The following is a 17,411-nucleotide window of genomic DNA, read 5'->3' as shown; positions in this document are numbered from 1 at the left end:
ATCTCAGTATCTGCATATAAATCATAATTTTCATAGTGCATAGAATAATGATTACATATTACGTCGGTCGAGAATGATAAGGGCGTTAAGTTGCCACTAAACCCACACTGTTTAAGACAACTTAATGCCCTCCTCATTCTCAACAGATGATTTTAATAGATCTTTGAATTAGGCTATTTTCGATGGTTATTCAAGCAAGCATGTCAACATTTTTATTGCGATTTTATGATAAGCGGAAAAGCAGACATGAGAAAAGTCATAAAGATCCACTGAGATCTCGTCTTCAAACTCCTTCTAACCCTCAAAGCACCCCTAATACTTCTGATAACAGCCATCTAGAGAAGAGAAGACACTTCACATGGACTTGCATTACATGATATCAGCTAAAAGTCCTTTACGCCATAATAATGTTCCTATGAAAACACGTAAATCAAAGGATGCAATGCTAACATGTCCAATGAAGCTATAGGGCAGCAGCGTAAATATTTGAAGAGCTCTTTCTGAGAGCTCTGTCATCATTCTTACACCAGCTGCAGTACCAATTAGAATCCTTGTGCAGATATACAGTGTAAGTGAAAGAGGACTATCTTTGGAAGCTATTCTTATCCTAGAATTTTTGCACATCAGGCAGAAATTGCACTCAAGACTATTTTGTTGGTCTTCTCAACATCACCTGCTATGCAGCACAAGTTCAAGATTTGCACAATATTGCAAATGCTATAAATTCATTGTGATTTCTACATGCTTGCAACAATTCCACATTTCAAGGACAGAAATATGGGAATGTTCTATTTTGGCAATCTTACCTGAAAGACAGAAAATGGAATAAATTCTGAAAACTTAGATTTCACTCTAAAAAGTAAATGAAGCATGAGAATTGTGTAGAGTTAGAAATTAATGAAAATAATGATACATATTGCCATCATCTTCACATAGTTTTCTCTGAATCAAATATGATGTTGCAAAATCATGCCAGGAATAAGCATTACATTTCAATACAGCACAGATTCAAACCATGTGCAAAGCAACACTTACAACCATCATGGGTAATGAACATTCTCAACATTATACTGCCTCATACTCTTTGATACAAATCATTTTGAAAAAAAGAATGACATCTTAAAAAGTGAGCATGAAAGACGTTGGCATGCATATAAGAGTAGTGAAAGACCTTTATAGTTGAAACATTTCAATACTTGTATCTAATGAAGGCACACTAACTAAGAAGTATAGTCCTGCATGAGTTAGCACAACCATTTCTTTTAAAGACACTATCAATATAAAAACAAAGAAATCAGTCACAGTTTTGAGACACAGTAATATGCCCATCAATTTCAATGGGCTTGTGATTTCTAAGGACAATATTTCGCACAAACGACTACTTCCACTGTGTACCATATGCATTATAAGCCTATATGCAGGGTTCAATATTAAAAGTGGCACAGTGGCCATTGATGACGGGCCACCACATTTCCATAAAGGTTATCTTTTGGTGGCCTGATCAGGCAGCTGAAATTCAAAATGACAATTTTCTCTTTTTTCTTGTGTGTGTGTGTGTGTGGGGGGGGGGGGTGGCACCAAAATGTCATATTCATAGATTACAATGGCCTGAATAGGCCACCAGAAAAAAAAAAGTCAAGCCCTCTTTACATGTATATATTTTAATATATCATATATTTAAATATATTATATATTTAAATATATTATATATCTATATATATTATATATTTAGATATACAGTGTATGCTTACATATGAATATATCTCACATTTATCTCAAAGGCACTTATCTTACCAAAAGTGTAACCCCTGTATGTGTTTCAGCCATTCATGAGCACAAAAAAAATATTTTACCATTGCATGTGTCTTTACACTCGCAGAATAAAATCTTCATAAAATAGTCTGCTCATGTGTGTAGACAGCCCAAAATGTTGTTATGAAATATGCTTATGACCCCCATAGCATTATCACACCTTTAATATTTCTTGACTAACTGGTTTCTATAAAAAAAAAAATCTCAATGTTTATTCTATAAATCATGCAAAACCTTTAAGTTTCTACACTGCATGGAAGCAAATTACACTGTATATATTGTATAAGTATGATGAAAAAGCCATGTCAAATTGTCATTCAAGTAGATTGTCTACATTTAGTATAAAATGAATACTTTTAGTACTACTGTCAATGAATTTAAGTCTGTCCCAAATATATCATGTATCAGTATGACTGGAGTATTACAAAATCATGCATGACAGTATGTTAAATAATTTGGCTTGCATTGTAACAAAGGTCATTACAAATGCTATATATTGCACATTTTTTTTATAGTCAAAACACCTAGTACCTAATTCAGTGTATATCTTATCTAATTGCAACCAGCGAATTAACACTTCACATCAAATTCTAAAGCAATTTTTGCTGATGTCCAAACAAATATAATTAGCTCCCAATGAGCTCCCTATCTACAGAGACAACTAATACAACACCCTTTGCAGTGGTCTTTATTGGCAGGAGGTTTTTGTGGACAGGTGATCACTTAATGCAGGTTTCATAGAATATGCCATATCTGTGTTTAGTGTACATCAAATCTGTGTTTAAGATGAATGTAGATGTAAAAAAAAAATGACTGGAAATAGCAAAGATCAATGCAATACAAGAGAAACCCATGTGATGATCATAGTACTTCTGAATGCAAAGGAATAGGTGTATAAGCCAGTAGTCTTGCATACCAGCCGACTCTAATGATGGGATATCTGGTAACATTGAAAAAAAAGAGATAATTCTTTCACATCTTCCAAAGATAACTATTTCATCATAGTATTTACTGCATACATTGATTAGATATGTCTTCAGCAATGCGCACGTACAATGTTAGTTTAAAAAAGAACTGTATGGTGATTGCTCCATCTACACAGCTCTTCAACTCACAAATATTATCACCACATTGTCTATCCTTCCAAAAATAATCAGACTTTGCTTTGGACAGACAATGTCATCAAATTTGTGGTTAATATAGCTATAACCTTATATTGTCTCTGCAGCTTGAAACTGTGATATTCTGGTATGGTAAATACAAGTATAACTACATTTTCAAGATCACATTTGTATTTTCTCAGCACAGTTAAGATTGCTTTGGAATGTGTCTGATTTATCAAGGTGTAGTTTCTATTTACTGGACAATCATCAATCAAGCAATGGAATGGTTTAAATGGTTAACAAGAACTTTGAGAACATGTATTCAATGGACAGGAAAAATGTGGTAGGCTCTTGATTTTTTTTTTGAACATCACTTTTAACACTTCACTATTCTCAACAATATTCTGGCTATCTCTTTGAACCACTGGGCTTTACTGCTTAGAGACAATATGTCAAATGTGGGTTTTGGCACAAAGTAGTCTAATATATCTAGTGATTTAGAAGCTGTTGGTATTTTCTATAATTCTGCTACAAGCTGAACTGGTTTATTCATTGCCATTAGAATCACTGGTATGCACTAAGCTACAAGACAACAATCTTGATCACTTGATGTGCATAAAACAAAATTGATGTTTTCATAGAAAGTTTGAAATCAGCTTATAAAGACATATTTAACTGTTGAAATATTCCACTTGATATATGCAATCGAGAGAACAAGATTAATTGTATAAATGTGAATTTTTCAAAAATTGTTGCTATGTTTTTGAAAACCACCAAGTCATTCAATTCTTCCCATCTCTGAAAAGTCAGAAATATTATCATGATTAACTTTCATAGCATCAGTAAAAGAGAATGCAGCAGTACATAAAGAACAGCTGGGTTCATACGTAGGTGTGCATATCCAAATACACATACAAACATAAGAACAAGATACAATGAGCTTGTACATTGCTACTAAAAGAGTCATGCTTATATAAGGGTAGTTTATAGAGCTCATTTGTTCTGGTACCTGATTACACAACAATGTGATCAGACAAGTAGTTGTGGTAGTGTCTCTCAGTGGGGTCTATTATGAGGTGAAATTCCAGGCATGGATTCCTGAACTCTTCAGTAATCCTATAACAGTGCAGACTTGGCGGCATAGGGTGTCCATATTTTGTTCCAGTCATATTCCACAGGCGACGCTGATACAAATACATCGGAATAAACATCGCTTCCACAGTCAAGATGTAATATACTTCTGACTGCTTTTAACATGGCAGGGTGAGAAGGCTGTTTTATCCAGTCTGAGGAGACAAATAACATGTCGTCCCGGCTTCTTGCTCAGCAAAAGGTGGAAAGGGCAGCAGAAATGAACACACGGACTGGTGACCTCTAATCACACTGTCATCAGAAGAGCTGGTGACCTAGAATTATTCAGGGTGTCCTCTAGAAAAGGACAGTGAATAAGTAGCATCATCACCTCCCACTCTCCTACAATATGCCTGGATCCGATTTGAGAACAACAGTCATTTGAGCGATACTCAATAGTACTTTGCAAGTAGGGGATCGCTGGTATTTGTCCATGAAAGATGTTCCACTCACAAAGCCGCACCGTTGCCAAGTTCAGAAGGCCGCACAGATCAGTCTAACCTCAATCTTGTTTAGAATTTGTTTCATGGCTAGAACCTTCCATAGCACTTTATATGCCATCTATCATGTACGGCAGCTCACAAATTGCAGTTTCCAAGACAATATTGTGAGAGGCTTAATTCGTGATCACGAACTGCATTGACTGAATGGAAAAGCAGTACATCATACTATCCTTTTTTCTGGAGAAAAGTTTGATTTCAGCCCCTCCTTGAGGGTGACGTACGATGCACTCATATCATGGGAGGCAGTATTTCGCAATCTTTTTTATTTCACAAAATGTCCGTTGGCTTGCAAAATTTGCGATATTAAAAACACTGTATAGCATACTGCATATACAGTATCATTCTCAAGTTTCCGGATACTTCACGTAGATAAAGGTTTTTCATGTGACTGGCTATCCGTCAAGCATCCACAAAGAGGATTGGCTGCACTAGTAATCTCAGTTCCAAGAAAAGGATCCTCTCTTCTTACGGAATATGTCCTCTCTTCTTGGCTCAGGCTACAAATCTGTGCATGGAGTCTCTAGTCAAAGGTTGAGGAGGCGATAATTGCCAATCTCGACCAGAGGATGGCCAATTCTCTCACTCCAAGCCAAAGCCCTCCGCGTTGGAGATGGCGATGGTGAGTTTCTGCTTCAGTTGTCGTTTGCTCTTGTAAGGTGGTAGGATGAGCTGGTTGAAGCAGGTGTGTGACATGGGAAGCCTGGTAAAAGGTTAGATGTGGAAGAAGACGAAAAATCAGCATTTTGAAAGGTGTGGAAACATTAAAAGCATATAGGTGTTTGCACGTGTGTGTGTTTTTTTCTACTGCAGCTCTGATTCAAATGTTACTTTAAAAAATATTTCAGACCAACAAAATTGCATATACACAAGAAGTTTACACCAGCAGAACTGCTATCAATTAATTAACTGATCAGGGGCGGATCTAGGTTTTTATAAGGGGGGGGGGGTTGGGGGCGGTATGCGAGGGAGCGTAGGGACCGAGCCCGAGCGAGCGGAGCGAGCGAGGGGGGGAGGGTGTGGGAGGGGGGTGTCCCCCGGGCCTCCCACAGTAGGGAGAATTTTTGAAAATCTGTGTGTGAAAATGGCATTTTCTTGCATCTAAAACACCACTATTTTTGGTATAGAGGTCATTGCCATAAATAGAAAAAAATAAAATTACAAGTTTAAAAAAAAAGATAAGATAAAAAAAAAAAATGGTCCCCAGATTTCTTTTTTTTTTTTTTTTTTTTTTTTTTTTGGGGGGGGGGGGCGGGTTGCAACCCCCCCAACCCCCCCCCTCTAGATCTGCTTCTGCTGATGCTCAATTAAAAAAAAAAAATGATTCCTATGCATTCTGCTGGAAGTTGATGGTAGTACATGTACACTATGTCATTCACAAAATTCTGGTTTCTTTGTAAAGAGTATCCAAATGTCTGTTTCAACAATTATTCAAATTATGCTGACAGTGTGGAACGCCATGACTCACATGTTGGAGGAGGTGTCCACTCGAATGATCTTAAAGCTCATCTCGCCCATCCCGCCAATGGGGATGCGGTCGCTACCGGTAGCAAACAGCAGCAACTTCTTCTGAAGGGGAACGGGGTAACCCTTGGCAACCTCCCAGAAGTACCTGCATGGAGGAAGAGAAGAGGGGTTAAAGGTCAAATGCAAATGTAGAAAGAGATGTCTGCTTACCTATTTTGGTCAATATACAGTCTAGGGGATTTCAAATCACAACTGTAAGATCACAATTTCAGCATGTAACTTGCAGAAAGTTCATCATCTACTGTACTACTGGCTTTTTATCTCACTAACTTCTTACCAAGCAGCTCTTTTCTGTCCAATGTACCTCTAAAGTTGCAGAGATGTGTTCTCTGAATTTGGCAGGGGAAAAAAATCTCCTATTCACATCATTATCTTGCCCAACAAAGCAAAGAGGGAGTTAGTGATCACAGGAATCTCTTCTATGATGCAGCTGTCAATCAAACAAAATTCTGTCTCAAGAAAGATTGTGTTGAGTAAAGAGAAGGTGCATATTTATTTCAGTTGTTGATGCAATGGCAAGTTCACCACTGCATCAGAATGTGAATTCAACTAAAAAGGAAAAAAAGCCTATGTAGCAGGAAAGAGAAAATAAGCAGCATTTTTATGCTGATTTGTGCTCACATGACTACATACAATGCAATGAATGCTTGCGTAAGCAAATAGTCACTGGACCGACAGGTTAAAGTCATCTTCAAAAGACTATACAATGAGGATAAGGTGCCTTCCCTTGATGAGGACACATCTGTTGCAGCAAAGGGGACTTGAACCAGGGACCTGAAGGTTGATGGTCCCTGACTTTTCAACCACTTGAGCCACAATTCTCATCACTGCAGCCAGAAGATCAAAAAATCATCACACCTTATCATCCACACTCAGCAGTATCGACAGGAATATATACTCACTTCACCGTCACATCCTCCTTGTCGAATCCGTTGTAGGTCGTGACCTTTTCCAGCTCCTCATAGTCGATGGTCGGTGATCCGCAGACAAGCATCTCGACTTCTTCCGGCCGCAGCATGATGAGGGCATTGGAAGCACACACACTGTGAAAGCCGTGGTAGAAGGCGGCGAACTGCTCATAGATGGACTTGTTCAAGAGGAAGTTGACGTACAGATCCACATATTCTGGAAGGCAAATGTCAGAGAAACACTTAATTTGGACAATATATCCTCTTTTGCTGGTGAGGGGGAGGCAATAGGGTATATTGAATGCTGGAATAATGAATTTTACAAAGTATTATGTGAACTATAATAAGATTGCTCTGATGATATGCAGTGCATCATCCGCATTGGCAGTCATTGTTATTATACTTTCTAATAATCCCTAACGGTAATCTATGTGGATTGGCACATCCAATTGAGAGCTTTCAATAAGCACAGATAGCACAGATGTCTGGATATACTGACTGTCAAAAAAATGAATAGAGATGATCTAATATTCTTAATCCCTAGCATGTCTACAAGGCCCTACTGTTTGAGGCAATTGCCATGTCTGAGTGGGCAGTCTAACTTACTATATCATAAACATATATCACGAGCACTGATGTCAAGTCAAGCTTACATTTCATGTCCATGGACTATTGTTAAAATATTTTCATAATATTTTCGTTTCAGCGAACTTGACCATAGAATACAACTGTGAGTTTTAGAAACTTAGGATACATAAATTAAGCTTAACAGCAACAGTGGATTAAAAGTGCACTAAACCTGAATGGCATTTGTTTCACGATTTGTTTAACATGGGTACCAAGGAAGCAGTTGATAATAGGAATATCTGCGAAACCTGTGAAAAGTTGCTGGACTTACAGTGCATGCTGAAAACACCAAATGGAGCATTATAATCTATCTCTTCTGTTTTCATTGGTGACAGAAATATTCGTGAAATCTGTGAAAAGATGTCGGAATTAATAGTGCAAGCTCAAAATACCAAGTTGAGCATATCTCCCTTTTTCAGTTTTCATTGGTAACAGGAATATTTGTAAAACCTGTGAAAAGATGTTGGACTTATAGTGCATGCTGAAAATACCAAGTCATCATTTTAAGCTACCTCTCCTGTTTTCATTGGTCACAGGAATGTTTGCCCCGTTCGGCTTCAGGTCATATGTCATCACTGTGCCATAAACAGGTAGTGAACACTGTAAAGAGATTGCAACAAAGTATCAGAGAAGTGTTAAACAAGGTAAAGATGCACCATAGAGTTACAAGTATTGTAAAAGTATACATAAGATCAACACATACTTCCATACACATTTAAAAGACAGATAACATGGACAATTATTTTGAAAGTATTTACACAACATTAAAAAAGCTGGCATTTGCCTGGTTGAAATAAGCAGGTATGTTTGGTCTCTCAGCTGAATCACAAACATATTTTACAAAGACATTTATCTAGTAATTCAAGACAAAAACCTGCATCACAACACACACCATCTTCTAACAAGACATAAACAAAGTGACTAAAATGCAAAAAATTGGATTGATGATTGCAATAATAATAATGATGATGATAATAATAATAATAATAATAATAATAATAATAATAATAATAATAATAATAGTAATAATGATAATAATAATAATAATAATAATAATAATAATAATAATAATAATAATAATAATAATAATAGTAATGATGATAATAATAATAATAATAATAATAATAATAATAATAATAATAATAATAATAATAATAATAATAATAATAATAATAGTAATAATGATAATAATAATAATAATAATAATAATAATAATAATAATAATAATAATAATAATAATAATAATAATAATAATAATGATAATAATAATAATAATAAAAAATAATAATAAAAAAATAATAATAATAAACTGCATTTGTATGCCTTATACGGGTGTTTCTAAGCGCACAAGCTTGCAAGCTTATGAGGCTAACATGATAATGACTTACACAAATGTGTTAACTTCAACCTGAACACATGATACAGTAAAGCATATATCACTTTGAAACCCATGACCCCTTTGGCACAGTTGAGTTTGCACCCCAACATACAGAGGGAGAAGAATTAAAATCCCAAGATTACTCAGATCTGAACTCCATCCTCCTTTTCCTCACCTGAAACGTGGTGCAAAGATCATCCTCTACATCACCGTCATATTCCAGGAGCTCCTTCAGTCCATGGGCAAGATCCTGAAAAGAGGGAGATGTGTAAACAGGGTTTGAATTCTCAGACTTTGTGCTAGGATGGAGGTATGTGGTCAGGCATCTTGAACCCTGACCTGTGTGAAATCAAAAGCAAGCCGAATTCATGTTATGCAACTGAGAGTGAAAGATTACTCGCACACACACACACACACACACACACACATAATCCTCTTTTTACAGTATTTAGTTTTTCTGAAGAGTATTTTTCTCTTTTTGTTTAGAATGTCCTTGATGTAAATTGAGGAGATGTTGGGTGGAGGTGACTCCCTACCGGATTAATTTGCTCCAGGTCATCCAGTCTGACGGTGCACCTGCCCACCGGGGCTTGGGGGTTGTTGTAGGGCACCACCGCTGGGCTTAGCAGCTTCTTGTAGGTTATGGCGGGAAACCGGATGTCCAAGATGGTGCTGTTGTAGACGGCCAGTCCCATCAGCTGCATAGCAACCACCCACTAAGGAAAGCATCATCACTCATGCACATATCATTTCCCTTCGTATCTTGTCACGGGGTGATGCCCAGCACTTTCATTTAAAATATTGATAGCTTCAGATTGGATCGACCATACTCTAGAAAACATCAATGCCATATACCATGATGCCATATCAAATCAATGATATTCATTAAATATTGGTGTCAAAGGCCATGGATGCAGTACATTCTAAAAAGAGAAAAATGCTGCAGAATACCAAGTACTTTCACACAAAAAAAGAATGACACTACAATGTATTGGTGTTGTTTCATCACTCTCTGAAAAATTCAGTGCATCATGGTCATACCATGTTCCCATCTAATAATGATGATAATGGGCACTTTCACTGAAATTGGTATCCTTGACAATGATAGGCAATAATTTATTTTCAATGTACAAATAGCATTGATATATAAATTGGTAACACTGGCACTGCAACACTGTCTCTTAAAATAAACTCTGAGACACAAGTTATATTGGCATCACGTAGGCTTTATACTAAGAGTAATCTTTTTCATTACACCTTTTCTCCCGGAATGGTGCATCCTGTCAATTAAATGCATGAGCCAAAGACTGGGCTAACAGTTCACAAACTGATGCAAAATGATTTTTTAAAAAAATCTTGTTCCAGCACAAACTATTTAGTGGAAATGTCAAAATTTCTAAAATCAGACCTCCTGGCTTCTCCAAATGGAATATACTAATCTGTCAATAAACCATGCACCTCTGTCTGCTTCAAAACATGTTTATACTCTGTCCTAAACTTTCTCACATGCAATTTCCACTTTTACTGTTGAGCCTGTTACATTCTTCAAACCTTTTACCTAAAATTAAGGAGCAGTGATTTGGAATCACTCTGGGTAACACAAGAGAATTGCTCAAATTCGTAAATTTAAGCCATGAATAAAGCCATATTTAAGGTTAAAAAACAGAAACACCTCAAAACATTAAACAGAAAGAGAGAGAGAGAGAGAGAGAGAGAGAGAGATGTAACTACAGATGCATATGATGTATTTCTAATGAATCATATTTTCTGCTGGATCCAAATCAAATCTTGAACTTTATTCATTTTTACTTGCATATCAACAACTTAATCAGTAATGATGCTAAAATATCGTTTGACAAATCACATAAATGTTCAGTTATTTATCACCATGGGCAAGAGAATTTGTCACTGGCAAATATTATGCAAGACTGATATGCATATACATTCAAACCTGCAAAAAGTACAGTTGTCACATATGAAAAAGGATACAACTCCAACAAGGTTGAACTCCTGGTTGCAGTCCGTGCAGGCTGGGTTAAACCAGAAGCAGTGTGACTTCTTGAAGTAGGTGAACATCCCTGTGGTCAAAATCAAAATGAATTTGGAAACTCAAAGGTGACTGTGCTGATCTTCAGTATGTAATTTTACAGAGAAAGCACAGTATAAGAAACTGCAGGAAGAAGGAGATTGAATAGCAAGTAATGAAACTGGACTGAACAGGTTGTGCCACACTATGTTTAAAAAGATTAAGACATGTTAATTGATCAAGGGCAAGACAAGTAAAAAAATCACATTTTTTTTCTTCTACACCTGAAAATTGATAATTGTATGGATTTAGGAACATGGCATAGTTTATGCTTCAAAGGCAAAACCAAAAATGCAAAGAATATGCAGTGTTAAAATTTATTTACAAATATATTGCTGAGTGCAATATACCACTAGTTTAAAAAAAAAAGAGAATGACAATAAAACTGTGAAGACTCTAGAAGATTTATATAATTCAACTACTCATGAGGTGAATATAATATAGCATCCATCTTGTCAGTTACCATATTCTTCCCGGAAGATCTTTCTGAGTAGAAGGAGGAACCATTCCTTGGTGAGGCCCCCCATATCCAGACCAGGCTCCCCTGCGAACGCCACTCGCAGTTTCTTCTTCAAGTCATGCTTCTTGGTCGCAACCTAGAACAGCACATATAGAAATTGAGACATTCTTTAAGTTCCCAAATATTATCCTGCGGACTTTCTCCATTTTCGTATGAGGTGAGATGTGAATTCATGATTAAATTCTTGAATTGCTGAATGGCGACAGAAGTACAGAACTGTCTCATGTCTGGTGCCCAAATCATGGCGTATTGGTATAGACTTCTGTAAGTCAAACACAAGAAAAGTCAAGATTGAATAACAATGCAACAAAGATCTTGGGTTATCGATGATCTCTCATACTATCTTAGCCTAAATTTTGGAGATTGTAACAGAAATGTAGTTGAGCAGGGAGAAAGGTGAATTTCAAATGGGAAAAAATGCATCAGAAGTGGGAGACACCAGGGGCAATTCAAACTCTAGCTTGAGAGTGAAAGATATTAAAAAATGGCCTTAAAGTTACCCAGGAGATCTCCCTCCAAAGTCAGGAGACTTGGAGTCTCTGATCTAGGACTTTCAGCATCTTGACTAGATACCTTGGAGTCTTACTTACCTCATGCAGTGAGTCTGACACCAAGTGAGACCGGCGGACTTTCAGGTTGAGGAAGAGCATGTTCATGTTTGGCATTTCACGCTGTTGGACTTTGGCAACCAGTGTTCTCTGTGGCACAACAGAAAAATAAGGTGATGAGATCAACCTCTGGTTTTGATTTCTTTTTCTAGTGGCTACCTGGTACTTTAAAAGCATTAATATTTGGGGTGGCTCAAACTGGAAACAATGTTCTTGCTACAGCAACAGAAATTAAGAAGATCAAACCAGCCTTGGGTTTTGTGTTTCCATGGTGCCTTTGATTTTACCAAATTCATACTAAAGCTTGCATTTCCAAATCACTGTTTCCTTATGGTGACTTAAAAAAAGCACTAAATCTAAATTCATAATCTAATGTTTGACATCACTGTGAATAAAACATCTCTAATTTATCAGCAAGAACCTCATCATACACAAAATAATTGTATGTTGTTGATATTTAGAATGTTCAAAACGAAATGTATACCATGTTTACTTTTTGTGTTATCTACAAGATTCTTCAAAAGAAGAGCACATAGAAAAGATCATCAAAAGATTACAGTTTGTCACCATTGGACATTTGCCTACATCATGGTGTAAACATCTTTTTACCATTATCATACCATATCATAATTTTTACAAGACAGAGTAATACAAGGCTCAGCTGACCCTGGCTGTCATGATCATCTGTTGTTCCGAGTCCTTCTGCATGATGACTCTCTTCGCCTGAAGGCTCAACACGAATGGGTACTGGCAAAACGTGAACCTATAGAACAGAATATCAGCAGTCACCACACTCCTGGTCAGAGATCTTACTTTCACATATTCATGGTTATATATTTTGAGCACTTGTCCATTTTGATATCTTCATAGCGATATCTCAGAAACCAAAACATCTGACTACAACCTTTGCCATCATTGAGACCAATGACTGAAGACATACATATTGTGCACACACAAATGAAGATATTCCATGCACTTGTGCATTCACAACATCATTACAATCATCCTTTAACCCGTTGAGGACGAGTCCCGAGTATACTCGGGCAGGGGTCTATGGGAAATGCGTGTTGTAGCAAAATCAGTCCGTCCTCAACGGGTTAAACAGAGAAGGGGTCCATGATATCTGGAAAATTGAGATTACTGCTGTTTACATAAGGATGTCTCTCCAAAATAATTGATTTAGAACTACAAGGGACTTAGAAATGCTCTATACAGTTTCTCCAAACCACACGCATACATATAAGATTCGCATATCTAGCTGATCACCACTAAGAAGATACAATTTGCTATAAAGCCCCCTCAATCCCTGCTTTCATTTACACACATTTGTACAAGCTAGTAAACGTTATATGACACACATGCCTTTACAGCTGTACATTCATATTCATACATTGATATGAAGACTTTGCTCACATAATGAGCTAACTCCATTTTTGTCAATTTGAGATATTTGTGATTAAACCGGCTATAAAAATGATAAGAAAATATGGGAGATTCTCAATCAAAACTCCCAGAAAATTTCTTGTTATGCAACAAGTGAGGTATCATTGCAAAGGATTTATTTTGCTCTACCTGATGATGGACTTTATTTCAAAATGTTTGAAAATGGTGCTTAAAGGGATCGTATAGTTTTGGTTGAGACCTAATTTCAGGTTTCTAACATTTTTGGTGAGATAATGAGAAACCTCTTATGAAATATGAAAGAGCATGCAATTCCATGAGGAATTCAACGTTTATTTGATGAAAATTGGATTTGAAATGGCTGAGATATCCAAAACAGAGCGATTCTAATAAGTGTGGGACCCACACTTTATTACGATCGCTTTGTTTTACTTTGTTTTTGGATGTTTCAGTCATTCCAAACCCGATTTTCATCAAATAAACTTTGAATTCCTCTTAAAATGGTATGCTCTGTACTATTTCCTAAGTGTTTTCTTGGTATCTCACAAAAAGTTAAAAGCCCAATTCTCATCTCCACCAATACTGTACCATCCCTTTAACCCATTTTGCAATCAATCTTTTCATACATTCACAATGCACTCAACGAGTATAAACTTCAGACTCACGTTAGCTGGTTGCCGACAGGGTTCTGCCAAGCATAGTACTCCTTCATTAGGTCAATGTTGTCCAGGGTGTTGTTGTAGAAACACGTGTATGGAATCTTCAAGGGCTTGCACATTGAATTGGAGGCATCTAGTGGAAAGAGACAAATATATAGTATATAATTTGACCCTCCAGAAATATATAAACTACATATGCAGGAATGCCAACTTTGTGAACATTACTGCAGTATTTTGAGGAATGAAACAGCATATTTTTTTTTGAGAACCTGCAATAGATACGTATGTTACACAATTAGTAAAAACAGTATCTTTGAAGAAACTGCAGTCGTTTTATGCAGGTGAAGTACAAATACTGCACAAAAGTAACAGTTTAGCATCTCTGCATATGTATCATAATAAATATATAAAGATTTATTGCCACTATACAGTAATGTGCAGAAGCACAATGACACATTACTAGAATATTGCACAAGCATGAGTTCATAATCAATGTATTCTCTGATTGAAAAATATTGGAGTTGCACAGAAGAAATTTCTTAAGCAGAGACAGCACTGGAGATTATCGCAATAACAAGTTATTTAAAACAAATTTACAACAAAGTTTGTTTTTTGTTTTTTTGCCAGTTCATCTGAGGGTCCCTTTGTTTCATCTGTTGCAGCTAGAGCAATACTAGAAATCTTGACGCCCTCAGACATTTTTGTTTTGGTGTAAGCATACAGGAATATCAAAGAGTAAACATAGTAATTGGCAATACTCACTGAGAAGTGCCAGAACCTTGGTGGCACTTGGGATCCACCAAGAGCACTTGCCAATGGGGGGCAAGTCATTGGTCGAGGGTGGGAAGAGGCGGACAGATGTAAACTGCTGCAGGCGGTCCACTATAGCCTTGAAGTTTGCTGCGGGCAACCTGAAAGAATATAGTAACAAATATAATGGCTTCTAGAAGTCCTCACAGACAAGAGCTATAGTTGGTGCCTTCATCACAGCAATAATATTCTTCTACTATGATATCTAATTCCTTTTAAGAGATGAAGGACCGCTGCAGAAATACCACTTTATTTGTTATCAATATCATTACCTAACATTACTGTGATGTGACTTTTTCACAAAAATTATGACATACTTTTTATTATAATAATAATAATGATAATAATAATAACAATAATAATAATAATATAATAATAGTAATAATAATAATAATGATAATAACAGCATGTACATGGAAATTCATACTGTTGTACTTGTTTCTCCAACATATGCAGCCTTTATCAACTTTTTGTAGGGGTTTTAGAACTTGTCAAAAATTAAAGTGAGTATTCTTCCACCTTTGAACAGGGCAGGTATACACAGACTCTAAATAAGTTTGTGTTTGGGGGAGGGGACAGGGTTCAGACCTTTATGACAGCATATATGAAATGAGACTATTACCCTTTAAACCAATGAACCATGTAATGGTGATCATTGTCTGCCAGTGTCGAGAGCTGTCTCAGGAGGTGAGCAAAAATGACGTAAGTCGACGTCTTGTTGAACTGAGGGTTCTGTCAGAGAGAGAAAAAAATCACATTGGTGAGACACGAACCTGATGTTCATGAGAAACTATACATAATGGGGAAAAAATAAAGAGGGAAAGAAAGACAGAAATGTCTGAATTACTTTTGAAAACAAACAAAGCATGTTTTGACAAACAGTTTTGATTGGAAAAACAAATTTCAGCACTTGTTGGTTTTTGTCACAGAAGGTAGCATGATTCAAGTTTAGGCTGAAACAATCAATGCCGCCAGCAGTAAGAAATGACTTATCTATTCTATGAGTACATCTTCAAGATAACAGATGCACACTTCTAGGTCAGTCTTATGCCTTGCTAATGAATTGATCTAAATTGAACTGAATTGATCTTATGTGAATTAAAGTATCACAATAGCATTGTCCTCTAAAAAGCAGCAGCCAGTTCTGCTACGGTGACACAATTTTTGTTCGAGTCCGCCATTTATTTTTCCTTTTTATTTTCTTTTAGCAAATGAACTAGCCTTGCAATGCCTTTAATCGAGACTCTGAATTATGCACTCTGCAGGCCGCAGACACTGGACTGAGATGCTGCATATAAAATGCCCAAACAAACAGGAATCCGTGTGTGTATCCCATAGCAACGGCCTCACTTAATCTTTGTCACAGGGATTTCTGGTATCCAATTTACGCCCAACGGTGTGTCTCTTCCTGTGATCTAGCCATTCTAGCTGACAGAGCATATGATATACTCTGTGCTTGATGAGAGTGAATTAAGGCAATAACTAGCCAGATCATCACAAAAGGATCCCCTCCTCACTGATGAATTATCTAAAAAATTCATCAAGACATGTCGAGACTCGGTCATATATCTATGTAAAACGCAGGTTGCCAAGATCATCTTTTTTTCCACTCAATTTATCCATGTCCCTGACTGAGATAAATCATCTCACCAGGAAAACATGACTGCATGGCATCAATCTAATTATCAACGACCTCAACTGCATCGATGTCAATTGGAATTTGCAGAAGAACAATTAAAACATCACAGATGAACATGTAGACCTGGAGAAGACAGCTAGTACATAATTAAGTGTATCTTTCTCGGCATCACCGAGTCACCACAGAACCAGAAATTTTGTATCTACCTGTTTACGAACAACCATCAATATTTGATCTAATTTTGTGGCAAACAGGCATGAATTTCTATTGCTGTCTGGCTAGGTTCCGATATCCAAGTTGTGAGTATGCTCTCTTTCTCTCGTCATTATCAACCCATTTATGAAGGTAGAGACACCCAAGGTCAAAGAGAATGAGTGCAGACAAATTGAAAGTGATACTGAATTTTTCTTCATAAGTGGTCATGCAGATGCCCATAAATTATTATAAAAGGACATGGTAAGAGTTGCTATCCTATTGTGGCATTTCTTTTTTTTCCCCTGATGCATCAAAAATGGTAATGTCCTTTATTTGGGCTATTAGATTTTGCTACTGAGTATAGGCATTAAAAGGATTGTAACATGTATTCGGGTACTGGTAATAGTAATGCTTCCTTGCATGACAACACTTGTTTGTACAAAAGACAAAAACAATGATGAATCAATAGGGCTACATGCTTTCCAGTCCATTTACACACTATCATGA

General features: G+C 36.7%; 1 protein-coding gene across 1 annotated transcript in view; it reads right to left on the bottom strand.

Annotated features, from left to right (window-relative positions):
* Positions 1-5,128: 5,128 nt before the first annotated feature.
* The window catches only part of LOC140241712 (probable E3 ubiquitin-protein ligase HECTD2), a 43,784-nt gene continuing 31,501 nt past the window's right edge, over positions 5,129-17,411 (bottom strand). Inside the window, exons 6-18 of the mRNA XM_072321461.1 lie at positions 15,693-15,802; positions 15,023-15,171; positions 14,267-14,393; positions 12,867-12,963; positions 12,183-12,290; positions 11,536-11,668; positions 10,976-11,064; positions 9,523-9,684; positions 9,162-9,236; positions 8,121-8,208; positions 6,976-7,198; positions 6,015-6,158; positions 5,129-5,249 (exon numbers count right to left, since the gene is read on the bottom strand). Coding sequence (XP_072177562.1) covers positions 5,129-5,249; positions 6,015-6,158; positions 6,976-7,198; positions 8,121-8,208; positions 9,162-9,236; positions 9,523-9,684; positions 10,976-11,064; positions 11,536-11,668; positions 12,183-12,290; positions 12,867-12,963; positions 14,267-14,393; positions 15,023-15,171; positions 15,693-15,802 — 1,626 coding nt within the window. The remainder of the gene's footprint in view (positions 5,250-6,014; positions 6,159-6,975; positions 7,199-8,120; positions 8,209-9,161; positions 9,237-9,522; positions 9,685-10,975; positions 11,065-11,535; positions 11,669-12,182; positions 12,291-12,866; positions 12,964-14,266; positions 14,394-15,022; positions 15,172-15,692; positions 15,803-17,411) is intronic.

The sequence above is a fragment of the Diadema setosum genome, chromosome 18, assembly GCF_964275005.1.
Source record: "Diadema setosum chromosome 18, eeDiaSeto1, whole genome shotgun sequence".
Lineage (NCBI taxonomy): Eukaryota > Metazoa > Echinodermata > Echinoidea > Diadematoida > Diadematidae > Diadema > Diadema setosum.
This window is presented reverse-complemented; position numbering and strand designations above follow the sequence as displayed.